General features: G+C 38.5%; 1 protein-coding gene across 8 annotated transcripts; it reads left to right on the plus strand.

The window, feature by feature from the left end:
- ZNF260 (zinc finger protein 260) lies at positions 1-24,034 on the plus strand. 8 transcript variants are annotated; one of them, XR_002345315.1, is made up of 5 exons: positions 1-1,460; positions 4,335-4,545; positions 16,094-18,095; positions 18,182-18,312; positions 20,976-24,034. XR_002345315.1 is itself a non-coding variant. In XM_013998471.2 (5 exons), exons 3-4 carry the CDS (start codon positions 16,562-16,564, stop codon positions 18,274-18,276), a joined length of 1,152 nt encoding a protein of 383 aa, XP_013853925.1. In that variant the 5' UTR covers positions 1-1,460; positions 4,335-4,545; positions 16,094-16,561; the 3' UTR covers positions 18,277-18,312; positions 20,976-24,034. The 8 variants fall into 8 exon arrangements, 5 of the variants coding, with proteins under 5 accessions (XP_013853925.1, XP_013853926.1, XP_013853924.1 ...); XM_013998471.2 differs by having other exon boundaries at positions 16,094-17,618; XR_002345314.1 differs by having other exon boundaries at positions 16,094-18,312.

A 24,754-nucleotide genomic window follows, 5' to 3' on the forward strand; every position in this document is an offset into this window, starting at 1 on the left:
CACCCGCGGCATATGGAGGTTTCTAGGCTAGGGGTCCAATCGGAGCTACAGCTGCCAGCCTACGACCCACATCACAGCTCACCGCAACGCCGGATCCTTAACCCACTGAGCGAGGCCAGGGATCAACAGCAACCTCATGGTTCCTAGTCGGATTCGTTTCTGTTGCGCCACGAAGGGAACTCCCGAACCTTTCTTGGGGTCCAAATGATAAAGTCACCTTACTCCCTTGCCCTCCCGCCCCCAAAAGAGGAAGGCTAACAGAGAAGATCTAGGCTTCCACTTTAACCTCAATATCATATTCAAGGTCTTTACTGCTAAGGGGAAGAGCCATCCCGTTTCTCACATATGACTATACGTGACACACAGTGCCGACCCTCAAATTTACGCATCCAGTGCTGCACAGTCACATATCTACCGCTAGACACAAAGGTAACAACCTCAGTCATAAATTCTTCCCTCCGCACAGTGCCACACAGTTTCCGTTGGGACGCAGTCACAGAAGCACAATCACAAAACTCCCTATGCCTGCACACAAAGAGGAACACATGGTCATTTAGAAAAAATTCACACACCTACCACAGGGACACACAGTATCACACCACGGCGACTCGCTACGTAAAACTCCTCACATACATAAACACGGTATCACACACAGTCACAAAAAAAAGACACATCACTGAAGCACAGAGTCACACACAACTTCATAACCGACACTCCCCTCCCCAAACCCGCCCATTCCGCCTGAACAGACTTAAAACAAGTCTTGATCCCGGTTCCGCGAGACAGACGTTTCACCTCCAATCTCCCGCGCAGGGCATCAGCGGCCGGGCTCAACCACTCGAGACTAAGGCCCGGCTGCCGAAGAGCTCCGCTCAGAGCCGCCGCCGGAGACCGCGGCGCCCTCTGGGAAATGTAGTTGAGCGCCGCACTCGCGAGGGACAAGATGGCGCCGGGGGTGAACCCGGCCAAAGAGATCCGCCCACCACTCCATTCTTCACCCCTGCTCGCCCCCAACCTCAAACGCGCCCTGGAGCTTGGCGCTCCTGGCATACCCTGGCACTGTGGCTTCTAGTGGGAATCACCCCAGCGTGCTTAAAGTGAGCTTATTGTATATAACCCGAGGCATATCACTGCCCTCTCCCAGAAGTAGACCTAACACAGGTAGAATGTTATTTACCTAAGTCCTGAGGCTCAGCCTAGAGACACTTGTCCCCCGACAAGGGAGACAGTGCCAAAGCTATGGTGGAGTTGAGAAAGCGCGAAAGACGATTGGAATCACTGAAACTTCTGGGAAATGTAGTCCACAGTCACCAAAGTGGGCGACCGACCAACATCATCGGACTCCGCAGGGTAGTGAGCCGGGGCTTGTTGAAGCCCAGGAGACCTCTGGGAGTGCTACCCAGCCCAAGGAGTGCGCAGGCGCAAGCTTTCTGGCTCGCCATCGTCGTCTTTGTCTGCTGGTGAGTTTGTTTTTGGTTCTGCGGCGGTCAGATCTGGGTGCGGGATCTAGGTTTCTGGGCTTACAATCCAGTCAGCGGGAGTTTATAGGAGAGGTTTCGCGGAGCCTACGACTGGGCTGGGAAAATTGAACGGGAAGAATCGCCTTCTGTGACGTGCATTGTTCAAAGCTCATGTGGATGGGGGCAGGGGTACAGAAGGAAACTGGGGCGGGTTCGCGTGTGGGCGACCAAGGGTGTGACAGTTGTAGAGTTGCAACTTGTGTAGTTCCAAGTTAGTGGGTGGCATTGTGAGCTTAGTGGGGTAGTATCATCTAAACCTCACTTTCTAAAAATAATGGTAATAAGGATGCATCTTTCTGGAGCATCTGTTTCTATGAAAGGTGAGAAAGGGAGAAAGCTAAACAATTGTGCGGATAAGTAATTTTTAAAGCGATTTTTATATAAAAGACTCATTGTGGAGTAGAAAACAATATCATCATTTTAAAAAAATCTAAGGGGAAAGATTTCCGGAAAACTTATTAATGGATGTCTAAACTACACCTAGGTATTGACTTTTCTTAATTTTTTGGAGGCATTTTGGTGAGGCTGCATTGAGAATTCCTGGACTAAGGAATAGCTTTAGGCGAGGTAGTTTGTACTAGTGCAGACAGCACAGAATTGGGAAGCAAGTTGTCCAGTCTTTGGTGGAGAAATCAAGTAACCGACTTAAGACTCCCTAGTTTGTCAAGAATCATGGCAGTCACACTAATTGGACCAGGCTTTCCCCAAACCAAATAGCCTTTTGTAAATGTAGTGAAACGAATTTTTATTTTCCCTATCTACAATTTCTTTCGGTATAACACAAAATAGTTTTCAATAAAGTGAAAAAGTATCAGTATAAAAATTCATGTATAGACATAATAGCTTTGATAAATACTGAAAGTAATCAGTAAGAGTTATCAAGAAGACTACTTTATTTGCATAGCAACAAATCAGATAAAACACCTAGGGATAAAGAGCAAATGTGTAAAACTTATATGAAGATTATTTTTAAATGTTAATGAAGGAGCTAAAAGACAAGCGAATGGAAATATATGTCATATGTTAGATTTTAAAAGCCTGCAATGTATTTTGCTACATGAAGAAAGTAAAGTGTTTGGTGTAATACACTATTTTTTTTTAGTAAGTGGGGATAAAAATGTATATTTGTAACTGCATGAAGAAACTTCTGAAGTTTACAGAGAAAATAAAAACAGTTGTGGGGGGCTGCAGCAGCTAGGGCAGGGATAAGAATCACATTTTAGGGTGTTTTTGGCTGCATCTGGGGCAGCCATGGAAGTTCCTGGGTCAGGGGTTGAACCAATGCCACAGTAGCAACTCAACCTACTTCAGTGATAATGCCAGATCCTTAACCCGCTGCACCACAGGAGAACTCCAAGAACCGCATTTTTGCTTCCCTGTTTTGTACATTTCCATTTTTAACTGGGATAGAGGAATTAGATAGATTTCTATGTTCATTCCTTTTCGTATGTTTATCATTGCCTTAGTTTTTAATGTCTCCGTGACTTCCATGATACTATTCTCATTTTTATAATTTCAATCAAAACCAAGGAACAACTCCCCTCCATTAGTGACTTATGTTTCTGTTTGTCCCTATATATTAGTATTCCTAAGTTTCTGACTTTGATCATTTTTTTTTTCACCTCTAACAACTCTATGAGTAACAAAATTCCACTGCTATGGCTTCAGCTGACCCAGAGCAGTAACAAATGACCACCCCTATTGAGGCTTTTCTGAACACCTCATCCATATATCCAGCTGCCTAATAATGTACAGCTCCATCAGGAGGATGCATAGTCACTTCAGACTCCTTATGTCACACTTTTACCTCTTTCCTCCTGTGGTTTGCCTCCATCCTTTCGCCTTCTGTATTGTTTTCATCAATTCATAGCACTATCTGACCATATTCTAAGCATTTCTACATTGGAATAAAGGAAGAGCTTCTAAGAAAGTTTGACCCCTTTTATCTGTCACACCCCATTACAAATTGGAGACCATGGTCTCATCAGTATATAATCAGTGATAAATATATTTGCGGAACCAATGAATTGAATGATCATATAATTACAGGACACTTAAAATATTTAATTTCTCCTAGAGTAACATCACCTAGGTAAAATATTAGGCTTCTAAAACCTTTAAGAACTCTGGGCCATGAATAATTCCAGAGTAATTTCCTTTACATTTTATCCATATCACTCAGTGCTGGTGACTCCACATTTATGTGAAAAGGGTTGTGGGAGGAAATAATATTCAAAACTGTGACTGGACTATTCAGTTATGAGCACGGGAGCCACATTGTGGCTTACTGGGTTAAGGCCTGATGTAGTCTCCGTGAGGATGCAGGTTTGATCCCTGGCCTCGCTCATGGGTTAAGTATCTGTCAGTTGCTGCAAGCTGTGGCATAGGTCACAGATGCATTTTGCACCTGGCATTGCTGTGGCTGCAGTGTAGGCCAGCAGCCGCAGCTCAGATTTGACCCCTAGCATGGAAACTTCCATGAGCCACAGGTGTGGCTGTAAAAAAAGAAAAAAGAAATGAAAAGAAAAAAATCAGGAGCAGGGCTACAAGTGACACCTGCTCAAAGGTACCTGTACAGGTTGTGATTTTACCTAACTAGCAACTCAGTTTTGTAGTGTCTCTGTATAACCTAAATTCTGAAAATAAGGTTCCTTCTCTTTCCCGTATTTTGAAGTGTGTGGAGCCTTTAAATGGCGTAATGGGTTTGGCCTAAGATGTAAATTAGAAATACTCTTTTTTTCCTTGTGCTCACATTTATGTATATGCTCCAGCTTCTAAGCCAAAGGATCATCTCTACTTTGTTCTTTTTCACAGGCCAGTTACTTGTGCATCCTCATAGCTATGCTTTTTTTTATCATTCATGTCCTTTGAGGGTCCTAAGGGCTCAGCCTGAATTCTGGGATGCAGCTTTGACCTTCAACAGTAACACCCAAGCCCCATGTCAGTATTTTAAATTTTAAGTCACCAGATCAAACAAGAAGAGCAATGGATGATTGAGGAAAAATGTAAAGGAGGTGTTCTCCAGGTAAGTAAGAAAGAACGTAGCAGGTATGAATGGGATAAAGGTTCATTATAATTATTCAGTGAGTCTGCAACATCTGCTTTTTTTTTTTTTTTTTTGGTCTTTTTAAGGCTACACTCGGCATATGGAGGTTCCCAGGCTAGGGGTCGAATCAGAGCTGTAGCCACTGGCCTAAGCCACAGCCACAGCAATGCCAAATCCAAGCTGCATCTGCAACCTATGCCACAGCTCACCCAACGCCAGATCCTTAACCCACTTAGCAAGGCCAGGGATTGAACCTGCGTCCTCATGGATACTAGTCAGATTCATTTCCACTGAGCCACGACAAGAACTCCATCTGCAGTTTTTTTTTGAGGAGATTTGCTTATCAGCCTTTATCTTGTGAAGTGAAAATTGGTGGGAATTCTTTAGAAACCTAAATAACATTTTCAAATACTCTGCCTGGACTGATGCTTTTCTTTTCTCAGATTCTGGAGGACTGGTCGGTCCTCTAACCTCTGTTCTGGCTGCAAGCCTCTCTACCTCATTTGTAGTCTCAATTTTATGACTTTCACAGCATAAATTTTATACATCTTCCCCCGCTAACATTTTCCATTTTTCACTTCTCCCTATACACCAAGACTCCTTTCCTTAAGCATTCATTCTTTTTCAAGGATTATAAATCTATAATCTTTCAAAAAGTAGCATGTAGATTATTTTCTTTAAAACTTAACTATCAGATTTCCCATTGTGGCTCAGTGGAAACGGATCTGACTTGCATCCATGAGGACACAGGTTCGATCCCTGGCCTCACCTTGGTAGGTTAAGGATCTGGCGTTGCCGTGAGCTGTGGTGTAGGTTGCAAATGTGGCTTAGACCTGGCATTGCTGCGGCTGTGACATAGGCCAGCAGCTACAGCTCCAATTCAACCCCTCGCCTGGGAACCTCCATATACCACAGGTGTAGCCCTAAAAAGACAAAAAATAAATAAATAAAATTTAACTATCATTTCTTCCTCCTTCTGTTGTTATATATCTCAGATTTGAATTTTACCCTCTTATTTCATATTGTCTTCTCACCTCCAACTACCTTAGTATAACTCTTTTAACATCCAGTTCACCTCCCTTTTACTTTTTTTAAAGAGAAATAGTACTATTATTTTTATTTTTTATTATTTTTAATGACTTTTATTTTTCCCATCATAGCTGGTTTACAATGTTCTGTCAGTTTTCTGCTGTACAGCAAGGTGACCCAGTCACACATACACATATACATTCTTTTTCTCACATTCTCATGCTCCATCATTAGTGACTAGATATGGTTCCCTGGGCTATACAGCAGGATCTCATTGCTTATCCATTCCAAAGGCTATGGTTTGCATCTATTAACCCCAGATTCCCAATCCATCCCACTCCCCCCCCACCTTGGCAACCACCAGTCTGTTCTCCGAGTCCATGCTTTGCTTTTCTGTGGAAGGGTTCACTTGTGCCGTATATTAGATTCCAGATATAAGTGATATCATATGGTATTTGCCTATCTCTTTCTGAATTACTTCACTTAGTATGAGAGTCTCTAGTTCTATCCATGTTGCTGCGAATGGAGTACTATTATTTTTAAAATCCAATACTTCTAATTGATAGACATTAAAACAATACTCATTTCTGGTCATCAGTATTCCATTTCTGCTCCCCAGAAGAAACCAGTATTAACATTGTATGTTTCTAAGTGTTTTTATGGTACACACGGAGACTTTTAGGCAGAGCACTGACATGATTTGACTGTGACGAGATTCCTATGGTTGCTGTGTGGAGAAGAGCTGTAACATCTATCAGAATGTTCAAGTGTTAAGCAAATTCTTGAATGTGTTCTGTGTAAATGGTGACCTGTTAAGAACAGAGGCTGGCAGACTGTACCCTACTATGTTTTTGTCACGAGTTGATTCATCTTCTTGTCCATTCATTTTCTTATGGTCTGAAACCACTTGCATACTGTAATGCCTGAGTAGACTTGGTGTCTGCAGATACATGATATGTAAAGGATTAAAAAGTGTTATCAGTCATGGTAAAACTAAGTGACCATAATAAACCCCAAAATGGTGCTGGCTTAAGGAATATAGGAACTGATTTCTTTTCTCTCTCTTTTTTTTTAATGGCTTTACCTGTGGCGTATGTAAGTTCCCAGGCTAGGAGTCTAATTGGAGCTGCAGCTGCCAGCCTATGCCACAGTCATGGCAACACCAGATCTGAACCACATTTACAACCTACGCTGCAGCTTGCAGCAATGCAAGATCTTTTAACCCACTGAGTGAGGCCAGGGATCGGACCCGTATCCTCACAAACACCATGTCGGGTTCTTAACCTGCTAAGCCACAACAGGAACTCTGGAATTGAATTCTTGGCCACATAACAATTATGTGGTGAGTAGTCAAGATTTGTGTGGTAGCTTTGGTCTTTGTGGTACTTTAAGATCCAGATTTCCTCCAGGTTGTCTGTTTATCATTTGGATGTGGTGGAAGCTGGATCAACAATGCATCCTAGTATCAGCCATGTAGAGGAGGGAAGAACCACCATTCTAGGGTAGGAGGTCAGTAAATTTTTCCAAGAAAGGTACAGATAGTAAATATTTTAGGCTTTGTAAACCATAGGATCTCTTTTGCAACTGTTTATCTCAGTTATTATAGCATAAAGTTAGTCTGCTTGGCATTAAAGCATTTTGACTTATATTTTGAAAACATTTTTAAACCACAAGATAGATATTATTAAAAGGACCGTTTGGCCTGGTATTCAGATAAATTGTTGCCTAGTTCAGTTCAAGACTGTCATTTTCCATTGTAAAAAATTCAGTTCTATTAAGTATGTGTGAAGGATGTTGATATAATCCGTATAAAAATACAAGGGGCTTTAATTACCAAGGAGATATAATTTCTGTGGTTTCTTTTGGGGTTTTTAATATAGCACTTAGTCCTGATCTGTTGTGCATCATACTTTTGCAAATTTTTAAAAATCAAAGCATGAGTTGATTTACAATGTTGTGTTAATTTCTGCTGTACAGAAAAGTGATTAAGTTGTGTGTGTGTGTGTGTGTGTGTGTGTGTGTGTGTGTGTGTGTGTGTATTCTCTTTTATACTCCTTTCCATTATGACTTACCTCAGAATATTGAATAGTTCCTGGTGCTATACAGCAGAACTTTGTTGTTTATACGTTCTGTAGGTAATAGTTTGTATCTATTAATTACAAACTCTCACACCTACTTTTGTGGCTCAGCAGGTTAAGAACCCAAGCAGAATCCATGAGGATGCAGGTTCGACCCTTGGCCTTGCTCAGTGGGTTAAGTATCTGGCATTGCCACAAGCTGCAGTGTAGGCTGAAGTTGCAGCTTGGATCTGGTATTGCTGTGGCTGTGGAGTAGACTGGCACCTGCAGCTCCATTTCAACCCTAGCCTAGGAGCTTCCATATGCTGCAGGTGCAGCCCTAAAAAAAAAAAAAAAAAAAAAGGAAATTTTAAATAAATAGTATTATTATAATTTGTTAAAAGTTTAGTAAAATTAACATATTAAGCCTTGGACTTTGGACTTTGAGGTGATAAAATGTCTGAACAATTGTCTGGGCTTTTCTTTGTCTTTTTTGTCTTTTTTTTTAGGGCCGCACCTGCATATGGAGGTCCCCAGGCTAAGGGTCTAATCAGAGCTGTTGCTGACGGCCACAGCAACAGCAACACCAGACTGAGCCGTGTCTGCGACCTACACCACAGCTCATGGCAATGCTGGATCTTTAACCCACTGAGCAAGGCCAGGGATCAAACCCGCAACCTCATGGATCCTGGTCGAATTCTTTTCTGCTGCACCATGACGGGAACTCCTGTCTGATTTTTTTGTGTTTAGATTTTCTGTCTTTCCTGGTCTGAGTTTTCATAGTTTATATTTGCTAGGTTTTCAAAGTTATTTGCATAGAGTTGAGCAAAATAGTCTCTATAGTATTTACTTTTCATCTATGATTATTTCCAAATAACCATTTTTTATATTTATAATTTTGCTTTTATTCCTTTTCAATTTTTCCCTAAGAACCAACTCATGAATCCATTATTACTTCTATTTTTGTTTGCAGTAATTACTTACCTTACTAATTTTTCTATTTTTCTTCTGTTTCTTCTTCTTTATTTTAATTCCCTGGTTTGAATGTTTAATATAATTTCTCTTAAAAATAATGTAAATAGGACTTCCCCTCATGGCTCAGTGGTTAGAGAACCTGACTAGCATCCATGAGGATGAGGGTTCAATCCCTGGCCCCACTCAGTGGGTTAAGGATCCAGCATTGCTTTGAGCTGTGGTGTAGGTCGCAGACATGGCTCAGATTTAATGTGGCTGTGGCGTAGGCCAGCAGCTGTAGCTCCAATTCGACCCCTAGCCTGGGAACCTCCATATGTGTCAGGCGCAGCCCTAAAAAAAAAAAAGACAAAGGTAACGTAAACATTTATGCTAAAACTTCTCCAAGCATTTTCCACATGTGTTCTATGGGTTTTAATATACATTGTGTTCTGAATAATATTTATGAATATTAGGCAGTTTATTTTAATTTCCTCTTTGTTTTGATCAAAGAGTGTTTAAGCCAGTAGATTTGATAATTTACAAGTGAAAGGTTTTGTTTTTGTTTTTGTTTTTGTTTTTTTGTCTTTTTGCCTTTTCTCTAGGGCCACTCCAGGGGCACATGGAGATTCCCAGGCTAGGGGTCAAATTGGAGCCATAGCTACCGGCCTACGCCAGAGCCACAGCAACATGGGATCCGAGCCGTGTCTGCAATCTACACCACAGCTCACGGCAATGCCAGATCCTTAACCCACCGAGCGAGGCCAGGGATCGAATCGGCAACCTCATGGTTCCGTCTGATTCGTTAACCACTGAGCCATGACGGAAACGCCAGTTAATGTGTTTTTATAGCTTGGATTTCTGTAGTTTATATGTTCATGATTATCTTCTTTATCTTTAGTCTTTATTTCCAGCATTTCTGATAATTTCTTTTAGATGCATTTCTTATATACAGTTTAGTTGAGTTTTGCTGTATCAATTGTTGGACTTTAGCATGCATCAAAATCATCTGGAAGGGTTGTTAAGTACAGATTGCTGGGCTGTATCCACAGGTTTTCTGATTCAGGAGGTCTGGGTTGAGGCCTAAGAAATTTCTGTATGAGCCTATCGTAGTTCTTTTAATAGTCATTTTTATTCTAGTTGCATTTATTGACAGGAACAATAGGGTTGGTATTGATTCTTTAATATTATATACTGTTTTTTTTGTTTGTTTGTTTTTGACTTTTGTCCATTTAGGGCTGCACCTGAGGCATATGGAGGTTCCCAGGGTAGGAGTCTAATCAGAGCTGTTGCTCCCGGCTTTCGCCAGAGCCAAAGCAATGCCGGATCCTTAACCCACTGAGCAAGGCCAGGGATCGAACCCACAACCTCATGATTCCTAGTTAGATTCGCTTTTAGCTGCGCCACGAAGGGAACTCCAATATTATATACTGTTTTAAATTCTGCTTCATTTTTTACCATTTCTATCTTTTGTTATAGGCTCTTTGATTGCTTTGTTTTGAATATTTTTTTCAGAAAATTTGGAAAGTTTATATTTTTTTTCTTTCTTGTGGTTGCCTTTATATTCATAATTTTCTAAGTCTTCATACTTGATTTCCACAGACAATATCTATTTACTATCTGTTACTTTTACTGGGGTGATGTATATTTTACACATTTAAGTCTCCCTCTTTACCACATAGTTGGTTTATTTTTATTATTGTTCCAGCTTTAAATAGTAATGGTTGCACCCTTCTTACCTCCCCCTTCATGGTATGAAATTCTTTGCATCTTTGCCTTTGATTGTGCAGTGATCCATCTATCAAAGTCCCATCCATTACTGAGCCTTAAACTTCATTTTTATTAAACTGTCTCTATCACTTCTAGCCCAATCTCTTTAATCTCTGTATCTCCATCCCATATTGTAGCTTCCAGAGCACCTTGGATCTTAAGTATATATTATATTTGTACTTTTCACTTTGATGTCTAAGACATACATTGAAGCTCATTAAGCGAAAGACCAGTTTTTTATCCTTTTTGTCTGCAGCCTTAAGCGCAAATAAAATTATTTAAAAATTTGTGATTGTTGTGGAGCTTCGGTTTGGGAAGATTTACATTTTCAGCTTTATTGAGGTATAATTTACACAAATAAGTCACCCCCTTAGAGTATATTATTTGATAAATTTTGGCAATTTAGAGCCATATAACCAAAATTCACATGTAGAACATTTTATTCAGCAGTCCCTTGTGCCATTTTGCAGTTGAACTACATCCTCTCCATCCCTAGTGACCAATAATTTGCTTTATGTCACTATAGCTTTATCTTTTCTAAAATTTCGTATAAATGTAATCTTTTGCATTAGATTTCTTTGATTTAGCTTTATTTTTTGAGATTCATATTATATCTATTAATATTTAGTTCCTTTTTGTTGCTGGTTAGTATTACACAGTATGGACATAACTTGTCTATTCACCAGTTGACAGACACTTGGCTTTATTTCCATTTTTTGGCTATTATGAATAATGCTATTATGAAAATTCACATACCAGTCTTTATGTGAACATATTTATTCATTTTTCTTGAATAAATGCCCAGGAGTGGGACTACTGGGTAGAATTTCCACCAGCAATGAATCAAAATTTGTTGTTTTATACTCTCACATTTAGAATTGCAGTCCTTTTAACTTGAGCCATTTTAATGAGTATGTAATGTATCTCATTTAGGTTTTAAGATGCATTTGCCAAATTACTGGTTAAGATAAACTTCTTTTAATATGATTATTGGCCATTCATGTTTTATTTTGTGAAATATCTATTCTATTTTTCATTTTAAAAACTAAATAGGAGTTCTCGTCATGGCACAGTAGTTAACGAATCCAACTAGGAACCATGTGGTTGCGGGTTCGGTCCCTGCCCTTGCTCAGTGGGTTGACGATCCGGCGTTGCCGTGAGCTGTGGTGTAGGTTGCAGACGCAGCTCAGATCCCACGTTGCTGTGGCTCTGGCGTAGGCCGGGAGCTACAGCTCCGTTTCGACCCCTAGCCTGGGAACCTCCATATGCCGCGGGAGCGGCCCAGGAAATAGCAAAAAAGACAAAAAATAAAAAAATAAAAATAAAAAAATAAAAACTAAATATCTTTTTATTATTGAGTTTTAGGGGTTGTATATATTTTGGGTTTTGGGGTTTGTTTTTATTTTGTCTTTTGTGGGTTGCATCTGTGGCACATAGGCATTCCCAGGCTTTTTTTTTTTTTTTTTTTTTTTTTTGATATTTTAGGGGCCCCACACCTGTGGCAGATGGAAGTTCCCAGGATGGGGTTGAATCACACTTGCCGCTGGAGGCCTTTGCCACAGGCACAGCAACTTGGGATTCAAGCCACATCTGTGACCTACAGCACAGCTAACGGCAATACCGGATCCTTAATCCACTGGGCGAGGCCAGGGATCAAACCCAAGACCTCATGAATCCTAATCAGGTTCCTTACTGCTGAGCCACAGGGGGAACTCCAAGGGGGTTCTGTATATTTTGGATACAAGCCCTTTATCAGTTATTCCCTGTCTATGGCTTTCCTTTTCCTTTTTCTTTTTTTCTTTTTCTTTTTTTTTTTTTTTTTTTTTTAACGTCTTTTTTTTAGAGCCGCACTCATGGCATATGGGAAGTTCCCGGGCTAGGGGTTGAATCAGAGCTGCAGCTGCCGACCTGCGCCATGGCCATAGCAACGCTGGATCTAAGCCCTGTCTAGACCTGTACAACAGATCAGGGCAACACCAGATCCTTAACATACTGAGTGAGGCCAGGAATTGAATCATGCATACTAGTTGGGTTTGTTACTGCTAAGCCATAGTGGGAACTCCCCTTTTTATTTTCTTAATTGTGTTTTTTGAAGGGCATTAATTAGTTGTTTTTTTTTTTTTTTTTTTGTCTTTTGTTGTTGTTGTTGCTATTTCTTGGGCCGCTCCCGCGGCATATGGAGGTTCCCAGGCTAGGGGTCAAATCAGAGCTGTAGCCACCAGCCTACGCCAGAGCCACAGCAACGTAGGATCCGAGCCGCGTCTGCAACCTACACCACAGCTCACAGCAACGCCAGATCGTTAACCCACCGAGCAAGGGCAGGGACAGAACCCGAAACCTCATGGTTCCTAGTCGGATTCGTTAACCACTGCGCCACGACGGGAACTCCTTAATTAGTTTTTAATTATGATGAAGTCTACCATTTTTTCTTTTAATAATTTTAATGCTTATATTGAGGTCTAGGATTCATTTTGAGTGATTTTTTTTTCCTTATGCAGTAAGGGTTGAGGTATTTTTTTCTAATTATGAAAATTATAGCATTGATACGCGTGACAGCATATTATTAGTCAGTTTTTTAAATGATTTGTAAGAAAGTGAGGATAAAAGTTTGAAATGGATAGATCAGGATAATGAATTCCAGTGAGTGGATGGAAAACAGTTATAAAAGAAAGGGTTTACGCAGAAGCCAAGAAAGGGTCTCTTGGCAAGAAAAAAGCTTGGGTGCCAGTGTATCAGGCACAACAAAAGGAGAAATGTAAATGAAAACTGAAATAGATGGCATTGACAGTTTCTGTATCCAGAAATCATAGTATCAATAATCAAAATACTGATGCAGGAAGTTCCCACTGCCGTGCAGCGGAAACACACCTGACTGGTATCCAAGAGGACACCGGTTCAATCCCTGGCCACGATCAGTGGATGAAGGATATGGCATTGCTATGAGCTCTGGTATAGGTTGCAGATGCAGCTTGGATCCCAGGTTGCTGTGGCTGTGGTGTAGGCTGGCAGCCATAGCTCCAATTTGATCCATAACCTGGGAACTTCCATATGCCTGGGGTGCGGCCCTATTTAAAAAAAAAAAAAAACTGATGCAAATCACATTTGGAAGCAAAGATGGATTTTTTTTTTTTTTCTGGCATATGTGCTTTCCCCTTGTATATATGTGTACTTTGCTTCATGTAAAACTAGGTTTTAAGTAGATAAAAAGAGCACTATTGGAGTTCCCGTAGTGGCACAGTGGTTGACGAATCTGACTAGGAACCATGAGGTTGCGGGTTCTGTCCCTGCCCTTGCTCAGTGGGTTAAGGATCCAGCGTTGCCGTGAGCTGTGGTATAGGTTGCAGACGCGGCTCGGATCCCACGTTGCTGTGGCTCTGGCGTAGGCTGGCGGCTACAGCTCCGATTGGACCCCTAGCCTGGGAACCTCCATATGCCACGGGAGCGGCCCTAGAAAAGGCAAAAAGACAAAAAAAAAGCACTATTGTCTGTAGGTATTATACAATGATAGGATTATAGCAATGCTTGCTCCATCCTTCCTCAGCCACAGTTCCTATCCACAGACAAACACTTTCTACTCATTTGGCTGTGTCTATTGGTGTTTATTCCCAGATTTTATATAGCTGTTTTACCTATTTTATTTTATTTATTTTATTTTTTTGTCTTTTTGCCATTTCTTGGGCCGCTCCTGCGACATACAGAGGATCCCAGGCTAGGGGTCTAATCGGAGCTGTAGCTGCCAGCCTAGCCAGAGCCACAGCAATGCAGGATCCGAGCCATGTCTGCAACCTACACCACAGCTCACGGCAACGCCGGATGGTCAACCCACTGAGCAAGGGCAGGGATTGAACCCGCAATCTCATGGTTCCTTGTTGGATTCGTTAACCACTGCACCATGACTGAAAATCCTGTTTTACCTATTTTAAATGTAATCATTTGTAATCATTATCAACATGCTAATATGAAAGAATGGGGTTCAGAAATTTTCCTGCACTCGTTTTTCTTCATATTTTCTATGAAACTCCTTTCTCTGCCCCTTCATATTTTCTCTTGAACCTCCTGGATTCCTCCACTAATCTACTAATTTCCCAGTGATTACTCTTTATTCCTTCCTTCCTCCCTCCCTTCCATTTCTTACTTTTTTTTTTTTTTTTTTTTAATTCTGGGAGATATTCTGGATTTTTTTCCCTCAACCTACTGAACTTTTAAGGTCAACATCATATTATTTCCAAAAGTACTTGTTTAATAGAATCCTGTTAACATTTCATTGCTATTAGCTTTCTTTGATACTGATTATATGTTTTCTTCTTTTCCTTGCCTTTTTTTGTTTTTTTTTCCCACCTATTTGTCGTGATTTATCTTTCACATTTAGGGCTGTTACCCAGATTTTGTGTGTGTGTGATTTTTAACTCTGCATTAATACATTTAGGTACCAGAAAGGTGATTGTAATCTTGGTATACATGCGTGTAGCCTGTAAAATAGTGGGCTTCACTATACAGCATTCATTCAGATATCTATAGGTATTTCTATGACTCCAAATGTCAATATCTATAGGTGTTCTCACAATCTCATTTTTTCATAAAAGAACTCTTCCATTATCTGACACTTGGCAACTACCAGCATTCTTGGACTCTAGCAGTAGAAATTGGTTGGGACCCTATTCCATATATATACTTTTATTCATCCCCTTCTTTCAGTATGGTACTCTGATCTACTTTCCCTGTCATCACTAAATTTGAGTCTCTCAGTTATATTACCTGGATAATAAATTCCTATTTCCTTCTAGTTATGAGAGTTAGGGAAGTCAGCTGCTCCTTTCATATTATAATCATTTTATAAGCCCCACCTTCTATTCTACTCTTATCCGGTCTCTCCAGTTTTGAAGACTTTTTGTTGACAGCTATGTCATAAATTAACTTGCTTCTAAGTGCCATCCTTATCTGCTAGAATTTCATTTAAGCCACTCAGTTCTGCTGTTAATTTACAGTCCTTTATTTGCTTTACTTTCAAAATATCCTAAATCTTTCATCTACTCTTGTCTCCTCAACCTTTTAGTTTTTGAATCATGTCCTTCATCCCCTCTTGTCATGTTAATGGGGTTTCAGGAAAATGTAGAAATAAATATCTTAGTTAACCACACATCCCTTTTATAAGACTCCTATTCATTTTATTTTTTATTGTTTAATCCTAAGATTTCCAAATTTTATATTTTCTTTCATCCTTTTTATCACCTGTTCTTCATGTTTTCCCTTATTTTACTGCACATTGTTTCATTTAAAAGCAGTTTAAGCTACATACACCCATGGGTGTTATTTGTATTTAAGATTTCTTTTATATTGGTAGGTTAGGTTTTAAATAAAGAATCTGTTTTAAAATTGCACATTTATGGAGTTCCTGTTGTGGCTTAGTAAATTAAGAACCCAACTAGTATCCATGAGGATGTGGGTTAGATCCCTGATCTCATTCAGTGGGTTAAAGATCCAGCATTGCTGTAAGCTGCAGTGTGGTCACAGATGTGGCTCACATCTGGCATTGCTGTGGCAGTTCCAATTAGATCCCTAGCCTGGGAATTTTATTAAAAACAGTGGAAAAGTTTGCAAGTATTGGTGGTATTGATGATGATGATGATGATAGCTCCTTTATTGGATGTTTACTACATGCCAAGCATTAAATATTTTATATTAATTCTTTTCAATGATGATTTTTTGGTATTCTTTTTTAGAAAGGGCCTGGGAAATATATAAAGACACAAGAGGAAAGACTTGTGAGTTAAGTCTCACCCTTTTCCGTGAAAATACAACTAAGGAGAAACTCAGAAAACTTTGGTAGCAGAAAAATACTTCCTCTGAGCACAGGCATTGATTCTTTAAGACTACTACTCTAAATATGGGACTCAGTTTAAAAGAATTTAGAATGTAATTTACCCTTAAATATGAAAAAAGCTGCCTAAAAAAGAACTGTTAAGAATATAATCAGGATGCTATATTTCATCCCAGTTTGTTATCATCTACTCTCAGGATAACCAGTGTAAAAAGTCCTTCATCATAAATTCAATTTTGTTAGATACTTGAGAATTACTACTGAAGAGAAATCATATAAATTTATTGGATGTGGAAAAGCTTCAATCCATGTCACATGTCAAGAAATACTAAGAAATTCTTGTTGGAGAAAATATCTGTGCGTGATAAGTATGTTGGAAAGCCTTCAGCCTGAATCAGATCTCCTTCAGCGTGATCAAATTCAAACTGGGGAGAAACCTTACGAATGTAATGAATGCGGAAAAACATTTAGCCTGAAGCAAAACATCACAGAGCATAAAAAAATGCATAATGGAGAAAAATCACATGAATGTACTGAATGTGGTAAAGTATTCTCTCGAGTCTCATCCCTTACTCTACATTTGAGAAGTCATACAGGAAAGAAACCATATAAATGTAATAAATGTGGAAAACCCTTTACCCAGAAGGGAAACTTGCTTTCTCATCAGAAACATCATACTGGAGAGAAACCATATGAATGTGGGAAAGCTTCTGTTCAGATGCCAAGTTTCATTAAACAGCAGAGAAATCATATTGGAAACAAACCCTATGCATGTAAGGAATGTGGCAAAGCTTTCAGTGGCAAATCATATCTCACTGAGCATGAGAAAATTCATACAGGAGAGAAACCGTTTGAATGTAATCAGTGTGGAAGAGCCTTCAGCCAGAAGCAATACCTTGTTAAACATCAGAATATACATAGTGGAAAGAAACCCTTTAAATGTAATGAGTGTGGAAAAGCCTTTAGCCAGAAGGAAAACCTCATTATCCATCAAAGAATACATACTGGAGAGAAACCTTATGAATGTAAAGGGTGTGGGAAAGCTTTCATTCAGAAGTCAAGCCTCATTAGACACCAGAGAAGTCATACAGGAGAAAAACCATATATATGTAAGGAATGTGGGAAAGCCTTCAGTGGCAAATCAAATCTCACCGAGCATGAGAAAATTCATATTGGAGAGAAACCCTATAAATGTAATGAATGTGGAACAATCTTTAGGCAGAAGCAGTACCTCATTAAACATCACAATATTCACACAGGAGAGAAACCCTATGAATGTAATAAATGTGGAAAAGCCTTCTCTCGAATCACATCACTTATTGTACATGTGAGAATTCATACGGGTGATAAGCCTTATGAATGTAAAATATGTGGGAAAGCCTTCTGTCAAAGCTCATCTCTTACTGTGCATATGAGAAGCCATACAGGTGAGAAGCCCTATGGTTGTAATGAATGTGGGAAAGCCTTCTCTCAGTTCTCAACTCTTGCTCTGCATATGAGAATTCATACTGGAGAAAAACCTTATCAGTGTAATCAATGTGGAAAAGCTTTTAGCCAGAAGTCACATCATATTAGACACCAGAGAATTCATACTCATTAAAGCCCTATGAATGCCTTGAATTTAGGAAAACTTTCAAGAGAATTCATACTAAACAGTAAATCAAAATTCATTTTACAGTAAAGTGACATGAACATGGAAAATCCTTAAGCAACAACTCAAAACTTAAAATACAGAAAATGTAATAACTATCATAGTATCATGAAAGCCTATACCCCAGAACTCCACAACATGCTGTTCATGGTGTACTTTTAGGCACATTCCCATTAAAGTAAAGATCCAGTTCGACACTAATCAACATGGTTCTGGAAGGCCTACCTGATGCATTCAGACAAAGATATGAGAGGTATTAAGAAACAAAATTGTTGGGGTTTTTTTTGTTATTTGTTTTGCTACATGTATAATCATCAATATTATTTGCTCTTGGTGCAGTCATAGAAAACAAAGATTGTGACTGTTATATCCAGAAAAGTATGCATGTCTGTATGGGGAATTGGCAGTTGATAGAGGTGGTAATCACAAGTTGATCAGAAAATCTGGATGATTCAAAAAATGGTCTGAGGGTAAGTGACTTTTCATATGAAAAAATATTAGATCTTTGTTGCTTTCATCTGCTAAAGAATTTATAAAATCCAAAAATATTGAAGACTAGACTGCAAAGAGCAAAACTTGGCAATATAAGAATTTTATAGAATTTTTTCAAATATTGGGGTAGGAAAGAATTTCTAAAATCAATTCTAGAATATATACTTGTAATATATTTACTCTTGAGTATATTTACATATACCTAAGAAACTGATATCAAGTATATTTACATATACCCAAGAAACTGATACATGTATCCAGGGAGCCATATACCTTTATGGTCATTACAGCATGAATTACATTAGCAAAAAATTGGAAACAAATGTGTGTCACTTTTGAAAGGGGTGAATAAAATATGATATAGTCACACTGTAGATTATTCTCTAGCAGTTAAGTCTAACAGATCTATATGTATTAACAAAAAATCTGAAAAATCACGTAGAGTGAAAAAAAATGAAGTAATGACTATATTATAATCATACCTGTGTGAATTTTAATTATCACACCTGTGAATTTTAATTATCACACCTGTGCAAATTTTAATCAAATCAACACTAACCAACACTAGTATTAAAGCATTGGTTGTAAATGAACTTTTTTATGTAAAGCTATGAAGAATGGATTGGAAGGATACACACTCAGTTCCCAAAAGTGGTTGTCTCTAGAAAGAAAGGCAGTGGACGGGAAATGGGGCCAAGCATGACAATTGAAAGGATACTTCAGTTTTATCTCTCATTAAAAAGAAAGATTCCAAGTAAATATAACAAAATGTTAGTTAATTCTGGGTTTATTCTCTTGCTTATGCTATTTCTTTTAAACTTCTGAAGATTAAAAAAGAGATAGAAGTAGGGAAGCTACATGGAGCACAGGTTATAATGGACTTAACATTCCCAGTTAGATGCTAATATTTTACAGAAGATATTTCTAAAATGATATCTCCACTATAAAATATAAAATCAGAGTTCTCTTGTAGTGTAGGGTAAGCATCTGGCATTATCACTGCAACAGCTCAAGTGACTGCTGTGGTGCAGGTTTGATCCCTGGCCCAGGAATTTACACATGACACAGATGTGGTCAAAAAAATATATGAGATAAAAATTTCAGATGGGATTATAACTTAACAAATCCAGTTATTTAAACTTAACTCTCTCAAATGTCATATCACTAATCTCTGTATGGTCGCTACTGAGAAGTTATAAGCAAGATTTTGCAACAGGTGATTGAATCACATGTATTTAAGGATCATATTGTTTAATAATACATGCACAGACTTGTTAATTCTTCAGAAACATCAGAAATTGTCATAGTCCATATAACCAAAATTTGACATTTTTTAAATAAGGAAATGATGTTACCTTATTTTTTTTATATGCCACTGAGTAAAACATCATCTCCTGCATTTCAGCTTCAATTTTAAACACAGAGACTAATTTTTTTCTCTAATCAGCCAGACACAGTCCCCGCCACCCCACCTCTTGTTTTCTTTCTTTGGGGAAAATATTACTGAAAAAGGAGATCTCAGACCTAAACAGAATTATTTTATTTGAAGCAAATCTTTTTGAGGATTTTTATTTGATTTCTTTCCCACAGTAACTTGACATAAGAAAGCAGTTAATGTTTTTTTTTTAAATAGTGATAATAATGAGAATGTAATATTTAAACTTTAGGCTACTTTCAAATATATCAATTTATTTTAAACTTAAAATATTACTGTGCTAATATAACTATAGCACTGCACTGCTTGTTATTAGCATTTTTAAAGGTTGGTCTTGAGATAAGATTGTAAATGCCAGGGGTTGATTTTCTGAGATAATATATCCAAATAACATATGTATATCTACATGAATCTAAATTATCCTCTCTTTTCTTCCATTTCTCATTAAGCATTCTCTCATATTCCTTGAGTGTTAGGCCCTTGTACTAGTGCAGCTTTGATGTCACCAGAATCCAGACCAAACTAGTATTAACTTTTGGTACCTATGGTTGGCCATTGCCAAGACCCAGCAACAAGAATGATTATGATAGACAGAGTAAGAAAAGCAATTGCTACACAGTATTGTGATATTGTGTACTGTAAATTGACTCAACCATGCGTTTACTAATTCAGCTTGTTGCTAGTTATTTGCTACTGCAAACCAATACTATAGTAGACACCCTTATAATTGGCCCTTACATTTTAGGTATTTTTGTTTCTGGGGGATAGATTTTAGGCAAGAGACTGCTAGATCAAAGCATATGTGCTATTTTTAAATTTTAACAGAGGCTATCAGTTATTTTCAAAAAGCTTCTCGCCCTGCAATAGGTGGTATTATACTAAAATTCGTGTTTGTGTGATGGGTCTGATAGATATAAACCTCACCTGCTTCTAGATTTTCTTCTTTGTAAATCTTCATAATGTTAGCTTATTTTCCTTTAGGATTATTTATCTTTTTATCGGTTTTGAAGACCTCTTTGCATATTAGAGATTAGGAAGTTTATGGATTGGTTATAAAGATATTTTAATCTCTAGACTCTATATGGTATTTCTTAGATTTTCTTGAAAGTTGTCTATTGTCTCCTTTTTGCAATATGTAAATATTTAATCCATCTAGAATTTAATTTTTTAATGAGATATATGAGAGTTCATTTTATTTTTTTCCAGATGGGTTGCCAATTGTACAAGGACAATTTGTTTAAAAAAATCCAGCATCCAGTTTAGCAACCAGTCACACAGCTCTGACATCTGCATGTCCACCAGAACCAATCACAGATTTGAACTGGCAATCAAAACAGAGAGAACAGAATAAGCTTTAACCCAGCATTAGGTTTATTATTATCGTTGTCCTGACAAGAAAACGTCTTCACAGCATGTTCATCAGTCATGCAACTGCCCAAGCAACTACAGCTTCCAGTGCCTCACTACTGCATGGGGAGAAAAGGTCACAATGGGTGTAGTTCATCTCACCACTGGGAAACATTAACATTCTCCTTCATGACATTTTACAACATAGCAGGGCATCTGCCTGGTTTACCAACATCACATGGAGCACACTCGGTTGTAAGAATGATAATCCACTGCCTCTGGTTTCCCAAGACTTGTGATGCCTTAGTTACACAGGCTGTTAGTGTCTACATGCCAATTCAGAGTTGGCATATACATCCAGGTACAGGCTACAAATGAGAGAATTACAATGGTATTTTCTTCAAGGAAACTGTGATAGAAAGGCAAGTTTAAAGTCAACTTTCCAGACACGCATCAGTGGGAAAAGCCTGTTCGTAATCCTTTACTGATAACCATGCATTTCCGATTGAACTGAAACTTTTTGTAATCCTTTAACTGTATGATCTTTTTCCTCATTCAACTTAACGCTGCCTTATATTTTGACTTATACCAAGACCTTATTTCTATATTCTCTTGTTTCATTAATCTATTTTTCTATTCCTATACTAACACCATATTAATTGATAATATTAACATTAGCCTTGTAGATTCATACTACATAATAAAACAAGTCCCCCACCCCTTCCTGTTTTTCAGTTTTATTGGTAATCTAAGTTAATTTTCTTCATAAATGAAGATAGTTTTCTCATACTCAAAATCCCACTGGTATTCTAACTGGATTTGCATTAAATGTATACATTTATTATAGGAGAAGTGACATTTATGATACTGTCTTTCTATCCCAGAACACAGCATGCCTTTGCATTTTTTCAAATTGTGATTCATGTTCTTCAGCATGAGTATTCTAAACAAAGTAATTTGTCACCCATTCCTGCTTAATACCATCTTATTAAAGAAAATTTTGGAGTTCCCTTGTGGGTAAGTGGGTTAGGAACCAGCATTGTCTCTGCTCTGGCTCTTGTTACAGCTGTGGTATGGGTTCAATTGATCCCTGGCCCAGGAACTTCCACATGCTGTGGGTGCAGCAAAAAAAAAAAAAAAAAAAAAAAAAAAGATTTGGTTCGTTCAGTGAATAAGGACAACCTAGACTAGGTGTCTGTATCTCCCCCACGACACCCCCAGGATCCATGTGTTGCAGCCCAAATACCCAGTGTGATGGTATTTGGAGATGGGACCCTAGGGAGATTAATTAGGTTTAGATTAGGTCATTAGGGTGGGACACTCATGATAGGAGTAGTGCCCTTATAAGGAAAGGAACAGATTCTCCATGTGTATGCACCAAGAAAAGGTTATGTGAGCATTTAGTGAAATAGTGGCTATCTACAAAACAGGAAATGGACCTTCACCAAATCTGCCAGCACTTTGATCTTGGGACTTCCCAGCCTCTAGAACTGTGAAAAATAAATGTCTGTGGTTTAAGCCACCCAGTCTATGGTATTTTGTTATAGTAGCCCAAGATAAGACAGTCCCTTTCCTGCTTAATTCTACCCTGTTAACTATGAGGCAACCATCTTATCAGATGCTTACTGTGAGCTCCTAATATATGATAAGATAAAGTCACTTTTCATTAGAAGAGTGTAATCACAATCCATTAACAAGAACTGTGATTTTTGGCAATTTGTAAAGCTTCCTAAGCCCCAGTTTCTTCACTTTAAAATAAGAATTGTTGGAATAGGAAGTATGTGAAAAATACAGTTCTTACAAGTGACATCACCAAAATGTTGAACTAGCAGGCTCCAAGATATTGTTGCCCCATGGAAACTGAAGCACAAACAAAAAAGACCAGAAGCTTTCTGAACCAACTTTGTAGTACCTCTGGAAAACAGCTGAAAGTTTGCAGAAACAAGAGAATGCCCAATCAAAAAAAAGCCATCTTCAAAATGTTAGTCATGTTTTATGGTATGTTTCCTCTTGCCCTACCCCTCCCCAGGACAGCAGTGATCTTGGTCTTAAATAGGCAGTGTAGGTTGCAGATGCGGCTTGGGTCCCACATTGCTGTGGCTGTGGCATAAGCTGGCAGCTATTGCTCCAATTTGACCCCTAGCCTGGGAACTTCCATATTCCACAAGTGGCCTAAAAAGCAAAAAGAAAAATAAAACAAAAAAAAAATTGGATTTTAATACTCCACTTCAATAATAGATACAAAGAACAATAGGAAAAGACCATAAGGAAATGGAAGATTTGAAAACAGAACAAACCATTTAAATCCAACAGACACAGAAAACACTGCACCTAATAAAAGCACAATACAATTCTTTCTCAACTTCACATATAACATTCTGTAGAACAGACTATGTAAGACTACAGAACAAGTCTCAATAAATTTTCAATAACTCAGATACAGAAGCAGAAATAGTATGAAATATGATTTCCAATCACATCTGAATAAAAACTAGACATCAATAAGAGCAGGAAAAGTGGAACACTTACAAATACATAGAAACTAAACACACTCAAGGAGTCGAAGAAATCACAAAGAAACTTTTTAAAAATACCTTGAAACAAAAATCAAAACTCAATATACTAAAACTTACGGGATGCAGTAAAAACAATGCTAAGAAGGAAACTCAGGGAATACCCGTCGTGGCGCAGTCGTTAACGAATCCAACTAGGAACCAGAGGTTGTGGGTTCGGTCCCTGCCCTTGCTCAGTGGGTTAACGATCCGGTGTTGCCGTGAGCTGTGGTGTAGGTTGCAGACGCAGCTCAGATCCCGCGTTGCTGTGGCTCTGGCGTAGGCCGGTGGCTACAGCTCCGATTTGACCCCTAGCCTGGGAACCTCCATATGCCGTGGGAGCGGCCCAAAGCAATAGCAAAAAGACAAAAAAAAAAAGAAGGAAACTAAAAGTTATAAACACAAATCAACAACCTAAGTTTACCTCTTAGAGAACTAGTGGGAAAATGACCAAATTAAGTCCTAAATTATCAACAGAAAGATTAGAGCAGAAAAATAGAAAAATACAGAAATCAATGAAGCCAAAAGTAAGTTATTTGAAAAAATAAAAAACATAGATAACCTTTAGCTAGATTGACCAAGAAAAACAGAAGACTCAAAATATTGAAATAAAAAATGAAAGTAAGGACATTACTACCAATTTTACAGACATAAAATGATTTCTAAGAGAAAACTATGTACAACTGTACACCAACAATAACAGCTATGAAACAGATACCTAAAAACACACACTTAGAATCCTGAAGAAATAGAGAATCTGATAGACCTATAACTAACAAGGAAACTGAAGCTGTGATCAAACATCTCCTAACAAAGGGCCAGATGGCTTCCTTGGGCAATTCTACCAAACACTTAAAGAATTAAGACCCATCCTTCTCAAACTCTTCCAAAAAGGTGAAGAGGAGAGTACACTTCCTAACTTATTCTAAAAGGTCAGCATTACTCTGAAAACAAAGCAAGACAAAGATACTAAAAGGAAGAAAACTAGACCAATATTTTTAGGAATGTCGATGCAAAATTACTCAACAAAACACTAAGAAACTAGGAGTTCCCACTGTGGCTCAACAGTAACAAAACTGACTAGTA

This window comes from Sus scrofa, chromosome 6 (genome assembly GCF_000003025.6).
Source record: "Sus scrofa isolate TJ Tabasco breed Duroc chromosome 6, Sscrofa11.1, whole genome shotgun sequence".
Lineage (NCBI taxonomy): Eukaryota > Metazoa > Chordata > Mammalia > Artiodactyla > Suidae > Sus > Sus scrofa.